At 58.7% G+C, this 18777-nt stretch overlaps 3 protein-coding genes across 3 annotated transcripts; 1 reads left to right on the forward strand and 2 right to left on the reverse strand.

Moving 5' to 3' along the window:
• Positions 1–93: 93 nt before the first annotated feature.
• PTH2 (parathyroid hormone 2) lies at positions 94–1113 on the reverse strand. The gene is made up of 3 exons (XM_045856187.1): positions 1007–1113; positions 781–905; positions 94–268 (listed from the first exon to the last, which is right to left on the reverse strand). Exons 2-3 carry the CDS (start codon positions 900–902, stop codon positions 94–96), a joined length of 297 nt encoding a protein of 98 aa, XP_045712143.1. The 5' UTR covers positions 903–905; positions 1007–1113.
• Positions 1114–3393: 2280 nt separating this feature from the next.
• GFY (golgi associated olfactory signaling regulator) lies at positions 3394–5487 on the forward strand. Its single transcript, XM_045856220.1, has 3 exons — positions 3394–4573; positions 4660–4833; positions 5288–5487. The coding sequence occupies exons 1-3, from the start codon at positions 3394–3396 to the stop codon at positions 5485–5487; spliced, it is 1554 nt and encodes a 517-aa protein (XP_045712176.1).
• A 360-nt stretch (positions 5488–5847) lies between these two features.
• Positions 5848–16619, reverse strand: SLC17A7 (solute carrier family 17 member 7). The gene is made up of 12 exons (XM_045856162.1): positions 16490–16619; positions 12496–12748; positions 10636–10754; positions 10252–10366; positions 10087–10174; positions 9818–9904; positions 9586–9728; positions 8785–8934; positions 8474–8606; positions 7741–7851; positions 7403–7530; positions 5848–7206 (listed from the first exon to the last, which is right to left on the reverse strand). The coding sequence occupies exons 1-12, from the start codon at positions 16549–16551 to the stop codon at positions 6913–6915; spliced, it is 1683 nt and encodes a 560-aa protein (XP_045712118.1). The 5' UTR covers positions 16552–16619; the 3' UTR covers positions 5848–6912.
• Positions 16620–18777: the final 2158 nt, after the last annotated feature.

Genomic DNA, 18777 nt, shown 5'->3' on the forward strand with positions numbered 1-18777 from the left:
CACACACACACACACACACACACACACACACGGAAGGAGGCGCAGTCACAACGCACAGCAGGGTCTTTTATTAACGAGTCCAGGGTCGGGCCCTCAGCGCGCATCCAGCACCAGCAGCTTGTGCATGTATGAGTTCAGCCAGTGGCGGCGCTCCAGGGCAGCCAGCATCCGTGCGCGCTCCCGGAAGGCTGCGTCGTCCGCCAGCGCCAGGGTCCGTCGCCACACGCGGGTGGTCGGGCCCGCCCAGGCTCGGCTGGGTGAGTGGACGCTGCGGGAAGACCAAAAGACCCAGTTACAGCGTGCGTCCAGGTCCCGCGCCCGCTGCCGCTTGTCCCTCTCGTGGTCTAACTCGAAGCCCTGTTACCGCACCGTCTGTGGAGTGACTGCGTCTCTGTCCCTCTGTCTCTCTTTCCCTGTGTGGGTCTGTCTCTGTTCACCAGCTTGGGAGCTCCTTGAGTAGGGGGACTCTGCGCCCTGGTCCCCCCGCCCCCGCACTCAGCCCACAGCCAGGCACACCCCAAGAACCTGATCGCCGTTGTTCAAGGAACGAATCCGTTTCTGCTTTGACTCCGTTTAAGTCTCTCAAGACCTTTCTCAGAATGTATCTTTTCGTATCTCTTTCTCTTGCTGATTCCCTGTCCACCCGCCTCTCTCCTCACCCTGGTCTCTGTCTTCTCTCTCTTGGTCTCTGCCCCGCCTCTCTGAGTCTGTTTCCTTTTCTCTTTGGGTCTCTTCCCACCTCGCTGAGTCCCCACCCCTTCCTGGGAGCCTTGGGCATACCTGAAGACCCCCGCGGGGGGCAGGGCGACCCCCGAGGCAGTGCCAACGCCCCAGGGCACAAGCAGCAGAAGCAGCAGCAGTAGCCGCACCCGGGAGCTCCTGGGCACCTGGCGAGTCTCCATCACCTGTGGAGAGGCAGGGAAGGGCTCTGTGAGACCCGTGTCCTGGCCCAGAACCCCAGAGTTTACCCACCCCCGGCAGCCTGATGGCAGGCAGGGTCCCCTACCGCTCAGTGGGCTCTGACAGCGAGGCTGACAGCCCCCTTATATCCCTTCCACAGCCCTCACAGCGGGCAGTGACGCAGACCAGGGGGCTGGGGGCTGGGGGCCCGGGGTCAGCCTCCCCCCAAGGCTCATTAGGAGCCGCCAGCTGTAATGAGGAGCAGAAGGTGGGGGCTGCGCCACTGCCTTGGAGGCAACCAACTAATTGGGACCAAGATCTGGGACCTCCGGAAAAGCGGGAGGGGGAGAGACAGACAGACAGAGATGGACACAGGGGGTGTGTCATAGGGATAAAAATAGAGACTGGCAGAGGGACCATCAGAGCAGAAACCAGAGACACAGAGAGAGAGAGAGAGAGAGAGAGACACTGGAAAAGCCACAGTGGAGAGACTAATGGGGAGAGAAGCAGGGACACAAAGGGATGAAGTAACCGTGAGAAGGAAGGACAGAAACAGAGTGACAGAGGAAAGAAAGGCAAAGAAGGAAGAGAAAAGAGAAGGAAATTGACAAAGAGGTCCAGCTAGAGGTGGCGGGAAAGGCTCCCAGGAAGATGGAAGGAATGGAAGGACCGCCAGCCTGGACAGAGGTCCCCGGAGATACACCCAGGCAGGGAGAGAACCAGACAGGCAGAGTGGGAGACAGGGAAGGGATGACAGCCGGAGAAGACAAAGGGGGCATGTGGTGGGGGGTGTGAAGGCAGGGCACATCAGGAGGGCTGGCGAAGAGGGGAAAGAGCCAGACAGGACCTGAGCTACCCCGGGGACGTGTCTAACCCTCCTCAGGGAGGGGTTCAGGGGTGTTATGAAGATAAGCTCCAATCCACATCCACCCTGACCCTTAAGGGGGGTGCACACTGCACAGTGGGGAGGTAGGCAAAGGCTGGGAAGTCCCAAAGGCAACAGCAATGTGGCAAGACCCCTAGTTCCCCAGAGAGGAGGGGAACAGGGCCTGGGCTGGGCTCCTGCGTTTAGCAATGAAGGGGACAGGGACCAGACTCTTGGGTTCTGGTGGGGGAGGGGCCTGGGGGGTCTATATTTCTGGATCCACTCTGAGGAGAAGGGGCCGAGGGGCTTGGTGTAGGAGGGCACCGGGGAGCTGGACGCAGGCTGGGTGTCCGAGAGGACGGAGCCCTGTTTCCACAGGGAAAATAGCTTAGTTGGGTCCCATCCACCCACCAGATCACCCAACCCCTAACTCCCTCCCCCACTCCAGAGACAATGTCCTTTGTCCCTTTAAGAGCCCAAGCTTGTCGCTAGGCGCCCAAGGTCCCCAGGGAGGGGGTCAGGTGCATCACCCGCGCCCCTGGGGACCGAACCTCCTACTGCTCCACCCAGAGCTATTCTGCAGCACTCACTGATCTCTGCACTCCGCTCTGCTCACCTGCTGCTAACTCGGACCCTACTAAACAGGTAGGAGACCCCAGGGCCCGTGACCCTGTCCAATCCAGGAGTCTGCCACCCCTACCTCCTCCGCCCGAGCACAGACCTCAGCATCTCTGCCCCAGACCAGCCCCTGAGTTCCTGAGATCTAAGCTGCACCCTCAATAAACAGAGAGAACTGGTTCCCCCAGAGCACTGTCCCCCTGCAGGCCGAGGAACCCAGATCCCTGCACCCCTATCTCTGGAAGGCCCAAGACTCAGAGTTCCCAATCTCCTTCTAACTCAGAGCCCAAGGGTTCAAGGCTGCCATTTCTGTTCTCACCTGTATTCCAGCCACCCCCTCCCCCAGCCAAGCTTCACTCCCTCAAATTTCTAGGCATCTGAACCTTCAGGCTTCTCTTCTCTAAAGAACCATGAATTTAGACCCACGGTGCCCTCCACCCTCTGGGAATCGGGTGCCTAAACCCCCAGGTGCCTTCTCACCCAGGACCCAGGAGTCTCCTTCCTCCCTCAGATCCAGGCCTGCAGACCCCCAGCCCCCTGGGCATTTCTCCAATCCTTCTCTAGCATAAACAACTGTTGAGTCAAGGTGTTCCCGGGACCCTCGGAGAGGAAGGGATCCATATCCACTCAGAGAGCTACATCCTCCGAAGTCGAAGTTGAGATCTGGGAGCTTTGAGAGGTGTCATTTTTTGCCAGTTTTTCTGGGACCCCTCTTGGGGAAACAGGTAAGGAAATTAACTACGACTCCCAAGAAGCCCCACGCCTCAATGTCCCTTAGCTATGGCGGCCAACGCCCCAGCCCTCTGGCACCAGCAGTACGGTTCTCCAGCTTTCGCTGGTGCCAAGCTGGGTGGGGGTGTGGTCCACCTGGGGAGGAGTGGGCGAGGCCTGCGGGAGTGGGCGTGGCCCCTGGGAGTGGGCGTGGTCTCTGGGAGTGGGCTGGGACTCCCCGGCAACTTCCTGCCTTAACCCCTTCCGTCTCCCCGCAACTGTAGGCGTCTCCCAGGGCAATGAAACCCTTCAGCCCCATCCTCTTCCTCCTCGTCTTCCTCCTCGTCTTCCTCCTCGCTGAGCTGGGTTCCAAGGCTGCCCCTTCGGTCTCACCGACTGTGGGCACCGACTTCCCCGGGATGGACCGCCCCTCCGAAACCTTCCCTCATTCTCCTGAAAATTCCACCCGCGACCACCCTAACCCAGAACCCCCTCGGGTTGCTTCTCCTGAGCCCTTTGAGACGCCTTCTGCGTTTTCCCCTGAGCCCTCTCCCCATGAATTCACTGAGACTCCCAACCCTGACCTTCAAGAACCCCCACACCCAGAATCTCTTGAGATCCCCAAACCTAATTCGCTCAACGCCTCAATATCAGAACCCCTGGAGACCTCCCAAAGTAACTCCTCCCAAATGACCCATCCAAAACCTTCTGAGACCCCTGTACCTGACCCCACTGAAACTCCACACCCAGAATCCCCTGAGACCCCAAAATCTAATTTCTCCAAAACTTCACACCCAGAATTTCCTGGGACCCCGAATCCTGACCCTCCCCCAAGTCCACACCAAGAATTTCCAGGGATTCCCAAACTTAACTCCACTGAAATCTCACATACAGAAGCCCCTGATCCTGACCCCACCAAAACCTTTCACCCTGAAACTTCAGAACCCCATGACCCCAACACCACTGAAAACCCTAACTCTGAATTCCCTCAGACTCTCAACCCTGACCCTGCCAATACCCCGCTCCCAGAATCCCATGGAACCCACAGCTTGGGCCCCACTGAAATCCCCCAACCAAAATTTCCCACAACCCACTACCAAGATACAGCAGAGATCCCCATGGGATCCGACCCTAAAATTCCCACCAGTCTTCACCCAGAAACGCCTGCGCCCTTCAAGGACCAAGCTACTGCCCTAAATGAGCTGTCCCTGAACATCGAACCAGAAACACGTGCAGCCACCCAGCCCAGCTCCCTTAAACTGAGCTCAGATTTTCCTGGGACCATTGAGCCCCAAACCTCCCAGCACTCTAGCCCTAAAGGGCCAGATGCCCCTCCTCCCTCATCCCGGATTGCCGACGCCCCTGCTCCCTCGGGACCCCCCAGTCAGTCGGCCCCTGCCACTCTGCGGGCCCCGCAGCGGCGCAACCGAGGTGAGAGAGTCAACACGATCATCCTGGTGGAACGCGTGGAGGAGACCGGTGAGGGTCTAGGACCCGGAGTCCTGGGTCTGAGGGAGGAGGGGGCGGGGAGTTCAGATCGCTCATTCCCTGGCTCCTTCCTTCAGGCGTGACCCTGGTGGGGCGCCCCCGTGGCGCGGGGGGAGGGGCCCTGTGCTTCTTCTTCGCCGGGACGGGGCTGCTGATCGGCGTGTTCCTGCTGCTGTGGTGTCTCTACCGCCGGGGAGCTCGGCAGCGGCCCTTCGCACATCACCGGCTTCCAAACGACGGAGATGAGCCAGGTGAGCGTCCCTTACAGCGCCCCGCCCTGAATGCCTGCCCCTTAACCAGCTTTCCCCTGACATTTTAGGACGCCCCGCCCAAAAGTTCAGGTTCCCCCATCCAGGGTCAACAGAAGCCCTGACCGCTCCATGGTCAGGTTCTGTCCTCTAGTTCTCAGAAAATTCACACACACACATCCAGTGCCTCCCCTAGACCAGCTGGGTGGGACTGGCTGCGGACTCGGAGCCACTGATCCCTACCGGCTCTGACCCTTCCCCTCCCAGAGCACTATAATCCCCGCCCTCTCCACCTCAGGCCCCGCCCCTAATGCGCGAACACCACGCCCCCTCAGGGACGCTTGTCCTTTGATATGAAAACCCAGCTCCAATAGGGTGTCAGCGTCCTCTCTCTCCCGCCTCCCCTTTGGCCGGCGGGAGGAGGCTTGGGAATGACCTCGCCCCTTTGCTCCCATAGTTATGCATTTGGACACTCCGAAGGAACCCTACAATCTCTACTTTTATGCGCCGGACGCTTGGGTCCCTTCCCACATCGCCACCAAGCAGCCGCCGCCCACTCCTCCGCTGCCGCCCAAGCTGCCCCCGCCGCCCCGCGGGGGTCGACCCCAGCGTCTAGAGCCGCTCTCCCCCGCCACGCTCCCCAACAACTTTGCGTGAGCCCCGCTCCGTCCCGCCAGACCCGCGCCGTTCCCGGACGGAGGAAGGGCCCACAGATCCTATCCTCCCGGCACGCTTTGCTCCATAGTGGTACTGTCGGATAGAGTCCAACACAGAAGTGCTTTCTCTGTGACCGGACCGGCTGAGGTGGAATAAATCATGTGTTCCCGCCAGTAGACACCTCCTCTGGCCTGCGTCCTGGAGGAGGAGGGTGGCTGGGGCCGTAGAATACCGGGTCTGCAGGAGGAAGCACGCTGAGGGCTGGGGTTCCTGGGTCTGAGGAAGGAGGGGGTGGGGGGCTGCAACTCCTGTGACCTTAAGGCCACTGAGCCAATGACGACAACGAGGTGTGTACACCAAAGCATTTTATTGGGAGTGGGGCAAGGGAGGGTTTACAGTCACAGAGACAGGGACACAAAGACACACCCTGCCCCGGGAAAAACAGCCCTTGCCCCCAGCCCCATCCCTTTCCTGGGATGCCTTTGCCTGCATCGGTCCCCAAATTCGAAGCCGAAAGAGAGGTCTCTGAGAGGGGCTGCGTCCCAGGCTTTGAGTCACTTAGCCCCTGAGGGACACACAAATGGCCACTGAGAAAATTGGGCAGCTTGCAGCCACCCAGGAGAATAAAGTGCAAGGAACTGGGGGGAAGAGGGACATCTTGAAGCCACCATGGGGAAGTTCAATGCCGGGGGCTTCAAACCACTTACGGACTCGAGCAGCCGCTACGTGGACCTGAAAACCGTGTCAGAAAAAGTGCACAGGTGTGGGGTGAGGCATCCTGATAAACCCGCCATTTTGGTTGTTTCCCTAGAAATTGTGCTAAACTCGGGAGGTCTTGGGGAATCCTGTGTTTCCGCCCAATCTGCTGGTGGAGGGAGGAGTGAAGGGGTGGGGGAAGGTGTGTTGGAACTGCCATTTTCCCTCCGAAACGCTGGTGAGAATCGATCTCTAAAATAATGGGGAGGGGTGATTGGTCAAACCAACCCGGAAAACGCAGAATACAGTTAGGAGACATTTGAAACCTTGAGTTTTTCTGAAAGGAAGGGGGGAGGCTAGTAATCCCAAGGCCCCTGGGGTTAAAAGAAAAGGGGGAGGTGCCTCAAAACCACCAGGGAGAGGGAGAGGTTAAACTGTCCATTCAAATAAAGCCCTGGAAAGAGAGACTTGAAACCACTGAGGCAGCACAAGTGGAGAAGGGAAGCTTTAGGGGAATGTGGGCCTCCTTGAAACTGCCAGTCTGCAGCTTCACTACCCCTGAGAGGCAGCTGGGAAAGGAAGAGGATTTGACAGCACTAGGAACAAGGGAGAGTGCTTCTTAGGCCTGAGGCAGGACAGAGAGGACTGGGGTTCCTTGACACTGCCACTCGGCCCAGAGATGTGTGGAGTGGAGGTTCTGGAAACTGCCATTCAGTGGGAGGCACGTGGTCAGTAGTCCCGGACAGGGGGTGGGGGTCTTGGGGGCTGAATTGTGCTGTGCGTGGCCCCGTAAGAGGGAGGAGGAGCAGGGGGCGCCCCGGGGGGCTCGGCTTCATCCTCCATTTCGCTTTCGTCGCTGCCAGCCAGCTGGTCATGGCCAACAAAACCACACTTCTCCTCGCTCATCTCCTCTGGCTCTGCCCACGGCTGCTTCTCCCCAGAAGCGAAGACCCCGTAGAAGATAACACCCCCGTAGTGCACCAGAGAGGCGATCAGGAATACGTACTGCCACTCCTCCCGGGTCTGTGTGGGGACCAAGGGAAGGTGAGGTCTGAGGCCAGAGAGAGAGAGGAGAGAAACCGAGAGGGGGAGGGGAGGCCCAGAGAAAGGGAGACAGATCCTAGAGAGGGCAGGGGGGGAGTCCAGGGAGGGTGCCCCGCGTCAGGGAGGGACCGTGTACAGAGGCGCAGATCGAGTGGGTCAGGGCGCCTGCACCGACCTTGTGCTTGGTCATGGCACCCACGATGATGGGGCACACCATGCCGGACAACGTGCCCACGCCGTTGGAGATGCCCATGAGGATGCTGGCGTAGCGCGGGGCGATGTCCAGGTGGTTGACATTGAACCCTGGCAAGGTGAACCAAGAGGCATCACACCTGAATCTCCCTCCAGAGACTCCTCCTCTGTCCCTTCCCCCACTCCTACTTCGCCCCTCCCTGGGGCTCTTTCTAGCCCACCTTTGGTGTGGCTGGGGGGACCCCTTCCTGAGCCAGGAAGGAAGTTCCCCACAACGCTCCCTGTCCGGATTCTCACAAGCTGTGGATTCGCAGTTCTCACCAGAGATGGCGAAGCCGCTGAAGCCCACGGCGAGGACCAGGAAGGAGATGGCCACGCCCTTGGAGTGCGAGTAGCCGACTACCAGCAGCAGCGTGGCCTCCATGCCAAAGCCTGCAGAGGACCACCTCATCTGAGCGCCAGCTGCCCCTCACCCTCTCTCCAGACCTAATCTCCCCCACCCCGTCCGCCTCTATCCGCTCCACGCCTGTCCCTGATTTTGCGCCTCATTCCACCCGCGCCAGCCCTAAGCCTGGCCCTGGACCACCCACCCGCACAGGCTCCAGCGCCCCCGCTGGGCCCTCCATGGCCCCACCCCCTGACTAGGCCACTCCCTGAAGACGCAGGGTTCCAGTCCCACCCGTGCGCCTTCACGCCTCCCATCTCTGTCCACACTCCTTGGGCAGTACACCTTGGCCAGACCCCGTCTCTCCAGGTCCCCCACTCATAGCCCGTTCATCACAACTTAGCGTCCACTCCGCCCTGCCCCGTGTAGGTCCCGCTCTTCCAGACCCAACTAGGTCTCGCCTCTGCTACACTTGCATAGTCACACAAAATGCCACCCTTCCCCAGCGACTAAAACTGCTACCTGAGATTCCGTTCCATCCAAGCCCAGCCTCGTCCTGATTCCGCCTTTTTGGACACACCCACCCGAGGCCACGCCCCCTGTTGCGCCTCACGGCGCTCCGCCCCGCACCGGCCGACCCCGACCAGGTATGGGCCCCGCCCCACTCACCCCCACAGTTCATCAATTTGCGCACGTTGGTGGTGGACATGATACGGCGGCTTCTCAGGAAGTCAGCTATCTGGCCACCGATGGGCACGATGATGGTCATGACCAGGTGGGGCAGCGCTGACACCAGGCCCACCTGAGTCAGGTAAAAGTACAGGGCAGAGGCTCAGGAGCCTGCGGCCGGGAGTCTCCACCCGGTCCCTGCACCGTTGGCTCCTCCCCGTCCCTCATTCCAACCCCTTGGGACCCAGGCCCCGGGCCCCACTCCTCCATCAACCCTGCGGCGCCCCCTGTCCTCCCCTCCTGGGCGCAACCTTGCTGATCTCGAAGCCGAACACTTCTTCGAAGTAGGCAGGCTGGGAAATAAGGAGCAGGTAGAACGTCCAGCTGCGGCAGAAGTTGGCCACGATGATGGCGTAGACTGGCATGGACGTGAAGAAGCGCCGCCAGGGAGTGTTGAACTTCTGTGAGGGGCGGGACGAGGGGCCGCTAAGACAGAAACCTGGAGTGGGCGCTCTCCATGTCCCTTCAGGGACCTCACTAGAGTCCCGCAGACACCCTGGCTTCCCGACTTCACTAAAACCTCCAAGTCTCCAGGGACGCCAGCCAGTTCAACCCGGTGGGGATCTGCTGGCATCCTAGCCTTAACTTGGACACTTCAGGGATGCAGGGCTCCTGTCTCTGCAGTGGCCCCTCAGTCTCGCATGTGTCCGGACTCGACGATGACCCTCAGGGACCCATAAGTGTGGGCCCAGGAATCTCTGTTCAATTACCATTCCTAAATCCAGCCTCAGCCACCCCAAAGCCTAGGTCAAAGCCCCACATTCTAATCCCGACTCTGCCGGTTTAACCACGCCCCAGAGTGGTTCTCGCCCACCTGGAGACCTAGGCCTCCCTCAGGACATGCTAATTGGTCCTTCCCCGGATTTAACCCCGCCCCCAAGGTTCTAGCTCCACCCTTTTGGATTTCCTGCCCTGAGGTCTCCTTTGAGTCTCCTAGAATCCACCAGGATCTACAGGCTGTGAGGGTTTGAAGCCCCCTTTTCTCCTGCCTCCCTGCCTGGATATCTCTCCTCGCCCCACAGCGAGCCCGCCCCGCAGTCCTGAGCCCAGACCGTCACGGGGTTCATGAGTTTGGCGCTCTCGCCGATGGCTTCTTCGATGTACTTGCGCTCCTCCTCTGAAATGCTGGGGTGCAGCGCGGGCGACTCATAAGAGACGATCAGCCAGAACAGGTACCAGAAGATCCCGAAGCTGCCTGAGAGGATCAGGAAGGGGATGGAAGCGAGGTGACGACGGGCCTCTCTCCACCCCAGCGCCCCCCACCCAGGCGTCTGGGCCACTCACCGTAGACGTAGAACACGGAGCTCCACCCTGAGTACTGCACCAGGACCCCGGCGAGAGGCATCGCGACCACCGCCCCAGCATAGGAACCTAAGGGAGTAATGCAGGGGAGAGAGCAGGCGTATCCACCCTCAGGATCCAGGAGTGCGGACCCCCAGCCCCGGTCTTCCGGAACACGGAAGCCACAGCCCCTCTTCCCACAGATACCTCCGGCCAGGTATCCCCCTCTGCTCTCAGACCCACAAATCGAGATCCCAACCCCTTCCTCTCACCGCAAAAGGCTGTTGTCGCCAGGCGACTCCGCTCTAAGGGAGGGGCCCATTTGCTCCAGATTCCATGGCAGGCAGGGTATGTCACCCCCTAGGGAGAAGAAAGCCAAGGTCATCGGGAAGACGTGGGGTCAGACGGGGGCGGGGTCCTGTGGGGCGGGGCTTTACCTCTACCAACCCCTGCAGGATCCTCACGAAGATGACACAACCGTAGTGGACTCGGGCCGCCGAGGGGATCAACATGTTTAGAGTGGATGTAGCAACAATGGCGAAGCCGAAAACCCTGGTAGGAAGAGTTCGTGGTCCGACAAAAGGGTTCAGCTATCCCACCACGCCTACGATTCTGCTCTTTCTGTCCAAAACAGAACCGGGTTTCCCAAAACCCCAGGCCCCACCTTCTCCGTGACTCCCACCTTCCACAACCATAAGCCCCGCCTCGCCCCCAGGACCCTCCCATTTTCCCAGTGTCAGCCCCCAAATGTCATGCCTCACTAACTCCACCCATGTAACTGTAGTCCCCGCCCACTTTGAGATCACTCCCCGCCCCCGTACCTGTTGGCTGCGAATTTTTGGCAGATAAATCCCCCGGGAATTTGGGTGACAATGTAGCCCCAGAAAAAGGAGCCGTGTATGAGGCCAACAGTCTCTGGATCCCAGTTGAACTGAGCTTTCTGTGAAGCAAAAAGCACATCAAACCGGCCCTCTGCCTCAGACTCTGCCCCTCCACCAATCAGCACTCACAGACTCAGCCCTTTGGCCAATCAGAAATAAGGACCCTCACCCCAAACACCTGCCAATCCACTCAAGCCCCCCCATCGGTCCTTCTCAAACTGGCTTTCTCCAAGTTGCTAGGGCCAGTACCATCTTAGCAACAAGGTCTGTTGCTGCCTAGACGCCACACTCTGCCCGTTTTCGTGACTCAGTGCCCCTTCTCTGAATGTCTAGGAGCCCATACACCGGATGGAGATTCTTTCTCTACTTCTAACAAACTGAAGAACTGTTTGCAGAGTAACTTGGATGAGTATTAGTCAGGGACAAGAAGTAGTTGAGAAGTGGACCTGATTGGGACGGATCTAGAGGCGGGGTAGGCCACAGTCATAATCAGAACTTTGTTTTCTGAGAGACAGGGGGGTGAGGAAGAGAAAGAGAGAGAGACGGCACATGCTGAAATTAAAATAGGGAGAGGTCCTGGCCAGGTAGCTCAGTTAGAGTGTCCTCCAGATACACCAAGGTTGTGGGTTCCATCCCAGGTCAGGAGACATACAAAAATCAACCAATTAATGAATTATGAATAAGTGGAACAACAGCTCGATGTTTCTCACTCTCTGTAAGAAAATCAATAAACAAGCCCTGGCTGGCGTAGCTCAGTGGATTGAGCACGGGCTGTGAACCAAAGTGTCGCAGGTTCGATTCCCAGTCAGGGTACATGCCTGGGTTGCAGGCCATGGCCCCCAGCAACCGCACATTGACGTTTCTCTCTCTATCTACCTCCCTCCCTTCTCTCTCTAAAAATAAATAAATAAAATCTTTGAAAAAATCTATAAACAAATATGTATTTTTTTCAACTAGGGAGAGCCCTGCCTGGTGTGGCTCAGTGGGCTGAGTGCCGCCGGCCTGCATACAAAGGTTCTTAGGTTTGATTCTCCATAGGGGCACATGCCTGGGTTGGGGGCCACGTCCCCCCTTGGGGGCATGTGAGAGGCAACCTATGTTTCCTCCCTCTCTTTCTCTCTCCCCTCCCTTCTCTCTAAAAATAAATAAAATCTTTTTTTTTAATAGGGAGAAAATCTGATGGGAGGCGGGGTTTAGGTAATGGCTGGAGCAGAGGAAGTAGGATCTAGCAGCGATGGAGCTTCAGGAAAATCAGGATTAAAATTCAGTGGAGAGCCTGTGATGGAGACTGGAATAAAGTAGATGTGGCCCTGGCTGGGGTGGCTCAGTGGATTGAGTGCCGGCTTGCTAACCAAAGGGTTGCTGGTTCAATTCCCAGTCAGGACACATGCCTGGGTTGCGGGCCAGGTCCCCAGTAGGGGGCGCGCGAGAGACAACCACACAGTGAACTTTCCCTCTCTAAATAAGTAAATAAAATCTAAGAAAAAAAGATGTGACATTGGGATAGGGGTAGGACACAGGTGGATCAAAAGTTGCTAGGAGGTCCAAAACGGAGAAGGGGCAGGCAATACATAGGGAGCCTAATTATGGGGCAGAGTCTAAATGTTAAAATCAGGGACTCGAAATCAATAGGGGCGGGGCTTAGGGAAGAAAGATCCCGGAGGCGCTGACGGAGTTGAGGGGGCGGCACAGGTGGGCGGAGCCACAGAAGTGGCTTGAAAGGGGCGTGGTCTGGGTTGCGACTGGTCGCGTGTGGCGTCATCAGGGTGTGGCAATACAGCGGCTGGGACCCTGAGCTACCTGCACCACCAGGTGGCCCCCGCGGTGGGTCGTGCTGTTGTTGACCATGGAGACGATGGCCACGCCCAGGTTGCAGCGGATGCCAAAGCTGATGCAGAATCCCAGGCCGCTCATGATGGCTATAATGTAGCGGCGAGGGAGGCCGAAGCAGGTGCAGTCCACCACCGGCGGGTCCCGGGTCTGCGTCGTGACGGGGCGCCCGTCGGCACTCAGCTCCAGAGTCTCTGCACCTTCCTGCCGCTTCTCCAGAAGGCTGCGGGGCAGCAAGAGTCAAAGACTCGGACGTCCAGGGCCCAGCCCCCTCCTCCCTGTGACACAGGGGTCCAGGGCAAAACCTCCTGCTTGAAAAAGACCCAAGATTCTACCTAAGCCCATATTCCCTCCTTCCTTCCCCAGGAGTCCAGTCCTTTCCTCAGTACCTGGGAATCTGGACCCGCAGTCTCCACCTCCTCAGACCAGGAATTCCACGCCCCCAGCCTCCTCCTGCCCCGCCCCAGACTCAGGTTTTAAGGTCCTCAATTCCCTTCTCTCCCCACCCTGTCATCTCTCAACTCTGTGGTTTTAAGCTCCACACTCCCCTTTGCAATCCAAAAGCCTGTGTCCGCAGCCCCCACCCCAAGGCCCAGAGACTCTCTCTCTCTAGCCCCCTCCCTGAGATATGCGTCTTTTTGAGCAAGCAAAAGGCGCTAAGGAGATGCTTCAGCAGAGGTGTCAAAAGAACAGATGCTTCTCAGCCCCGTCTGCTATATATACCGACGCCCCTCCTCCCTTGCCCCCTATGGCATGTCCTTCCCTGCTTCCAGGCCCCAGGTGTGGGGCTGACATCCAGTTGATTCCGTTCAGCCACCAGAAGCTAGGGGCTTGGGGGCGGGGTGACTTCCAGGGCCCTGGAATCCAGCAGCCCAGCAGGGTGTCCCTGGGGAAACTCGAGTTCAGGCTGTCAGCCTAGGGGACAGGGAGGAGGACCGGCGGGTGGTGTCCTGGCAAGGGACAGATGGCCCTGGTAGGGGGATTGGCTCAGTCCCCAGTGAGGCTCTCGCCCCCGCCTGTTCTGGATCAGGGATTGAGCCTGTGATGACGGATAGGATACTTAGAGGGCCAACATAAACCCGGAGAGAGGCTGTGGGGAGAGGGGTGCAGGGGTGTGGAAAGACCCAAAAGGAGGGTGGGGTGGGGAGGGGGCAGAGGCTAAGAAAGAGGGTCAGAGATACTGGAGGAAGAGAGAAGAGAGATGCAGCGAGAAGGGAACGGAGACCCAGAGAGAGACAGGGAGAGAATAAGGTAGGGGGCAGAGGCCCCAGGAGAAGGGGGAACAGGACAGTGACCCAGAGAGGGAGGGGACAGAGGTCCAAAGACATGGGGACAGAAATCCAGGAGAAAGGACACAGACACAGAAACCCAGGGCGCTGAAAGATACAGAGACTAAGAGACCCAGGAGGCAGGCTGGGGTCGTGATTTGTGAGGTGCGGCTCCTTTCTGCGGCGGGGAAGCAGCCAGAGGATCGGGCTGGATCCCAGGAAGGGGCTAGAACAGATGGAGGCGAGGGAGACTGGGACGGGGGAGGAAAGAACAGCCAGACGGTCTGGGGGGAGGCGGTGGAAGAGAGGAGAGAACACAGTCACCCTCCCCATCCTAGAACTTAAGGAGGGAGAAACCTTAAGAAACAGGATTGTTGGGGGGGGGGCGTGGGGGAGTCGACTGAACCCAGAGGAATGAGGAATGAGACCCTGAGAGAGAGGAACAGAGAGACAGAGGGGGGGACAGGGGCCCCCAGAAAGAATAGCACGGGGTGGTGGGGACAGCCCCCTCCATCGGGACATGTCAGCCAATGAGGTTACACTTTGACCCAGGTCGATATCGGATGCTATTTGACCCTGAAACTCAAGATGTGATTGCAGCCCGCAGTTAGCCAAAACAAAGGTGTCTCCATCTCTGGGTCTCTGTCTCTGCCTGTCTCGTGTTCTCTGTCCACTCCCCCAGTTCCCTGTCCCCTTACGTCCCTTTATTTCGCTCTTCCCTTCCCATTGCACAGGAAACTGAGGCTCAGGGAGTGAAAGTAGCGTGGCCAAGGTCACCCACCAAGAAGAGTGATGGGGCCTGGCCACCTCCTGGGGCCAGCCTCGCCCTGCCCAAGGCCCAGCCCTGCGAGACGAGGCACTTTGGGTCCTCCATCTCCCTTCCCCCACATCCTTGTCCCAAGTCGCCTAGTTTACTGTCTGTTTCCCGATCTGAGGGAGTTCTCCACCCACTCAAGCATCACTCATCTCGAGGAAAATCTGCAGCCTCCGCCCCAGGTTGGGGACAGGCTGCCCGAGGCTTGAATGATGGCACTTGGGCTCATCCACCCATTTCTCCCTCTTCTCAACACCTGCCTCAGTTTCCCCAGTGAGGTCTAAAGGGTTCAATGGAATTGGGGTGTTGTGTCCAACACAGAGCATCTCCACGTGTCCCCACCCATCACTGTGACCCCCAGGATCCGGGCACAATGCTCTTCTCCACTCAGCCTCCTTGGTGACTGTCCTGGGTGGGGGGGTGCTCTGAGCTCTGCAGTCTCTAGGGGCCCAGAAGGCAGCCCGGAGAGGTGACAGTAGGGCACAGACAGACTAAGAGAAACCCAGACACAGATGCAAAGCTGAGAAGCAGACACTGAGGGAGGGGCCCTAAGGAACACACACCTCCCGCACGGCCCCCCGCCCCAGCCTCCCGCATTATCACGTCTCTCTCTGTCTCCTGACTTCTCACTGGTGTATTTTGAGAAACTCGTGAAAGGAGGCGAGAAAAAGGGTGGGGAGGGGCTGGGAGATTGGGAGAAGCAGGGACGAGGTTATCTCAGCTTCCCCACCACCTCCCCGTTGCCGTGCCATCCTCCTGCCCCCTCTCTTCTGTCCGGCCTTATTGCCATCTCTCCTGTTACTAGAGGGTGGGGTAACATTGGGGCCAAGAGGTGATCTGCAGCAAGCGGGACTAGCGTTAGACTTAGAGAGGGACTTGCATGGCTTGGCGAGATGGACGAAGGGTCAACCAAAGTTGGGGCCAGGGCTGTGGGCCCTGGGGTACAGGGTCTGAAAGAATGGCCGCAGGGACCAATCCAGGTTGTGCCCTCCCGGTGCTGTGGCCAGATATTTTTAGGTCTCTCCGAAGATGAGTAATTTCTCTGACTTGCAGCCAAGGCTGGGGTTGGGGGTGAAAGACCGGAGGGAGGTGTCCCGGACTGCCCTGAGGACACCCGGGTCACTGGGGTCATCTCCCTGGAAGTCCCTCTTAGCTCTAGCTTACAAACTCTGGGAGGCCTAATTTTGGGCCTGCAACTCCCTTCTCCCCCAGAGACCCAGGACCCCCTAATTTCTTCCTCCCAGCTTAACTCTCCTCAAGGACAAGAACCCATGGGCCCCAATCCGCTTTAGCGTCAGATTAAACGCCCTGGCTAACGGAGACCGAGAAAGACAGGGATGGGGAGACCCAGGCTGGAGGAATAAACACCCAAAGAGAGAGGACAGAGACCCAAAAGGGGAGAGTCCAGGACCCCAGAGAGGGGGCCAGAGACCCCGAGAGAGGCGTTGATCGAGATCCAATGAGAGCAAAGGCCGGAGAATCCGGGAGAGGGCAGAGGCTCGGAGGTAAAGGGGAATAGAGACCTAGAGAAAGGGGCGCGGAGGCCCGGAGAAAGGACGCAGGGAGAAGACAGGTGAACAGAGTCCCAGAAGTGGGACAGGCTTCAGCACCCGGAGAGAGAGGAACCTACAGGCCCAGAGAAAAGGGGAGAACCTGGAGTGGGGCTAGAGGAAGAAAAATAAACCAGATGATGAGCAAGATCGAACCAGGGAGAGCAGCGCCGTCGGAGGCGGAGGGAGAAACTGAGCAGATGGGTGGACCCCCGGCCCCCCCATCCACTGGTATCATCGCCGGTGCGTCTATCGGTCTGTGCCCAGGTGGGAATGAGCGTCCTCCTCGGACCCTAGCCCTCTTCCCCGCCCGGGACCCCCACCGCGCTCACCGGTGCAGCCTCCCGAGGGCGCGACCCGCTAGCTTCCGAAACTCCTCCTGGCGGAACTCCATGGTGGCTGCCCTTGAGGCCGGTACCCCCCCGGGGATCCCCCCCGCCCGCGGGCCCGGGCGGCCGCGTCCGGGTTCCCGGGGTCCGCCCCGGCCCGGCCGGCCCCGCAGCTCCGCTCGGGGGGAAGGAGGCTGCGAGTGAGGGCTGCCTGGGGGCTGTCACTGAACTCAGCGTCGGGGGCGGGGCGGGGAGAGGCCCCGCCCACCCCACCAGACCCCGCCCCTGGCAGTATAGTCTGGCTCTGCTTGGGCACTCCTCGCCTCGCGATCTGTCCCCCATCCTTTCCTCTCCAGACCACACCTCTGAGCTCTGCATCTACTCCTGAGGCGCAGCGCCTCGACTCTGTCCGTTCCCCGGAGTCAGTCTCCTTCCTTCTGTTCCCCCCAGCTCCTTCTATTCCAGATTTTCTCTTCCAAATCTGAGATTTGTCACCCCACTTCAGTTCCCTTCATGTATTTCCCGCATTTCCATCTTGTTCTGAGTCTCCTTCTGCGTTTCATCCTCTCCGTCTTGTCGCTCCTAAATTCTGCGCCCTCAAGTTCCACGTCCCGTCCCCGAGTTCCATCCCCATCCCGCGTCATCAGCCTCAGTTCCAACTGTCTCATTCAGAAGGCTTTCTTCTTATTCAGGAATTCTCCCCCCCATTTCCATTCATTCACTGTCCCCTCTAGTTCTCCCTCCCCCCATCCAGGTTCTTCCCCTGTAACTTCCATCCACTTGTTCCCCCTTTTAAATTTCATCCCCCTTGTTTCTCCTTTGGCCACAACCCCCCCCCCAAGTTCCTTGACCCCCAATTTCTTTCCCCACGGAGTTTCATCCCCCACAGTTATACTGCTCCCCTCCGTCGCCAGTTTCGACCCAAACAGCTTTGTCCCCTCCCTGGGATCTGTCCACTTTCCCAGCTCCGTGTCCACCCCCCGAGTTGTTCCTACCCCTTGTTCTACTCCCACCCACTGAGATCTGTCCCTTCTCGCGGGGACCTGTCCCCGCCCCTCAATTTTTACTCCGCCCCTGAATCCCAGCCCCGCCCCCTAGGGTTGAACCCGGACTTTTCCTCTGTCTGCCCGGCTTCTTCCTCCTGACCAGCCCCTCTCCTAGACGCTGAGTCCACCTCCATCCAGATCCAGGCCCCAAGAGGGTGCTCCTTGAACCAACCGCCTCTCTGCGTCGGGCCGCAAATGCATTTGGGATTAAAATTTCATGATGTGGCACAGGCCCGCGAGGGGGCAGGGGCAGCAGCCGGCGAGGCGGACGGGCGCCACGGACCAAGTAGTCTGGCTGCCGCTGTCCCCGCTGCAGCCTCTCGATGGGTCTCTGGGTCTCACAATTTTGCCCGAGTTTGAGAAACCCCTGGGAGGGGGCCGGTGTTGGAGGTTGGACTCATGCATCTGACGGACGAGGCAGCTGGGGCTCGGACTCCCGCGTCTGAGCCGGGAGCATCCTGCAGAGCCGTCCACACGCGCCACCCTGTGGCTGAGGAATCCTCCGCTTGGATGTGGAGGCGGCGGCCGCGGCTCCGGGCCAGGTGTGAAGGTGGAGCAGATGGTGAAGAGGAGGGAGTGGGAAGAGGGCCCGGCCGCTGCCAAATCTCGTGCCTTCGCCGGAACCATCACCATGGAGACCGAGGAAGGCAGAAAGGACCCAGCCCCACACTTTCCCGGACCTAAGAATGAGGTCATTAGTCTCAAGAAGGGTCCCCACAAAAACTACAAGTCCCAGCGGCCGCTCGACTTCACTGTTCGCAACGGGAGGCCGAGTGTTCCATGGGTCTCTGGGAGTTGTAGTTCTGAGACACTGTGCGGAGACTGCGTCGCGCCCTCTGGTGGACACGGTGCTCACGTTCGCTTCTTCAGATGTCTACAGACCTTACCCATAGTCATCCCCCTCTTTTTCCCATTTTATCGTCTAGTGACTGGTCTAGTCCCTCTCTGCCAACCCAATTCAACTCCTTTCCAGTCATACTGGCCTCCTTGCTGCTCTTCCAATTTACCACTGAGTTTCCTCCATTTACTTATGCACCTAAAACTATGGGAAAAGCAGAGGATGTTAGCAATCATTAATTTAACAAATATTTGAGTTCCGACTAGGTGTCACACCATAGGGGACATAACTTTAAGAGTAACATTGGGTATTTGGGGACTCCCGGAAGAGTATTCTAACGTGGCCAGGGTAAATCAGAGAACACTTGAAAGTTGAAAAGCTTCCCAAGGAGCCCTGAGCCATGTGGC

Source organism: Phyllostomus hastatus, unplaced genomic scaffold (genome assembly GCF_019186645.2).
Source record: "Phyllostomus hastatus isolate PE091 unplaced genomic scaffold, TTU_PhHast_1.1 phas_scaffold_1224, whole genome shotgun sequence".
NCBI classification, from domain to species: domain Eukaryota; kingdom Metazoa; phylum Chordata; class Mammalia; order Chiroptera; family Phyllostomidae; genus Phyllostomus; species Phyllostomus hastatus.

What these genes read in the sequence shown, in the direction of transcription:
- PTH2 (XM_045856187.1), bottom strand. Translation starts at nt 902, where the DNA reads ATGGAGACTCGCCAGGTGCCCAGGAGCTCCCGGGTGCGGCTACTGCTG. An exon ending in CCCCCCGCGGGGGTCTTCAG is followed by an intron (nt 269 to 780) that starts GTATGCCCAAGG and finishes GTCTTCCCGCAG; the next exon opens with CGTCCACTCACCCAGCCGAG.
- GFY (XM_045856220.1), top strand. Translation starts at nt 3,394, where the DNA reads ATGAAACCCTTCAGCCCCATCCTCTTCCTCCTCGTCTTCCTCCTCGTC. An exon ending in GGAACGCGTGGAGGAGACCG is followed by an intron (nt 4,574 to 4,659) that starts GTGAGGGTCTAG and finishes TCCTTCCTTCAG; the next exon opens with GCGTGACCCTGGTGGGGCGC. An exon ending in AAACGACGGAGATGAGCCAG is followed by an intron (nt 4,834 to 5,287) that starts GTGAGCGTCCCT and finishes TTGCTCCCATAG; the next exon opens with TTATGCATTTGGACACTCCG.
- SLC17A7 (XM_045856162.1), bottom strand. Translation starts at nt 16,551, where the DNA reads ATGGAGTTCCGCCAGGAGGAGTTTCGGAAGCTAGCGGGTCGCGCCCTC. An exon ending in GGCGACAACAGCCTTTTGCG is followed by an intron (nt 9,905 to 10,086) that starts GTGAGAGGAAGG and finishes TTACTCCCTTAG; the next exon opens with GTTCCTATGCTGGGGCGGTG. An exon ending in CTCCGTGTTCTACGTCTACG is followed by an intron (nt 9,729 to 9,817) that starts GTGAGTGGCCCA and finishes TGATCCTCTCAG; the next exon opens with GCAGCTTCGGGATCTTCTGG.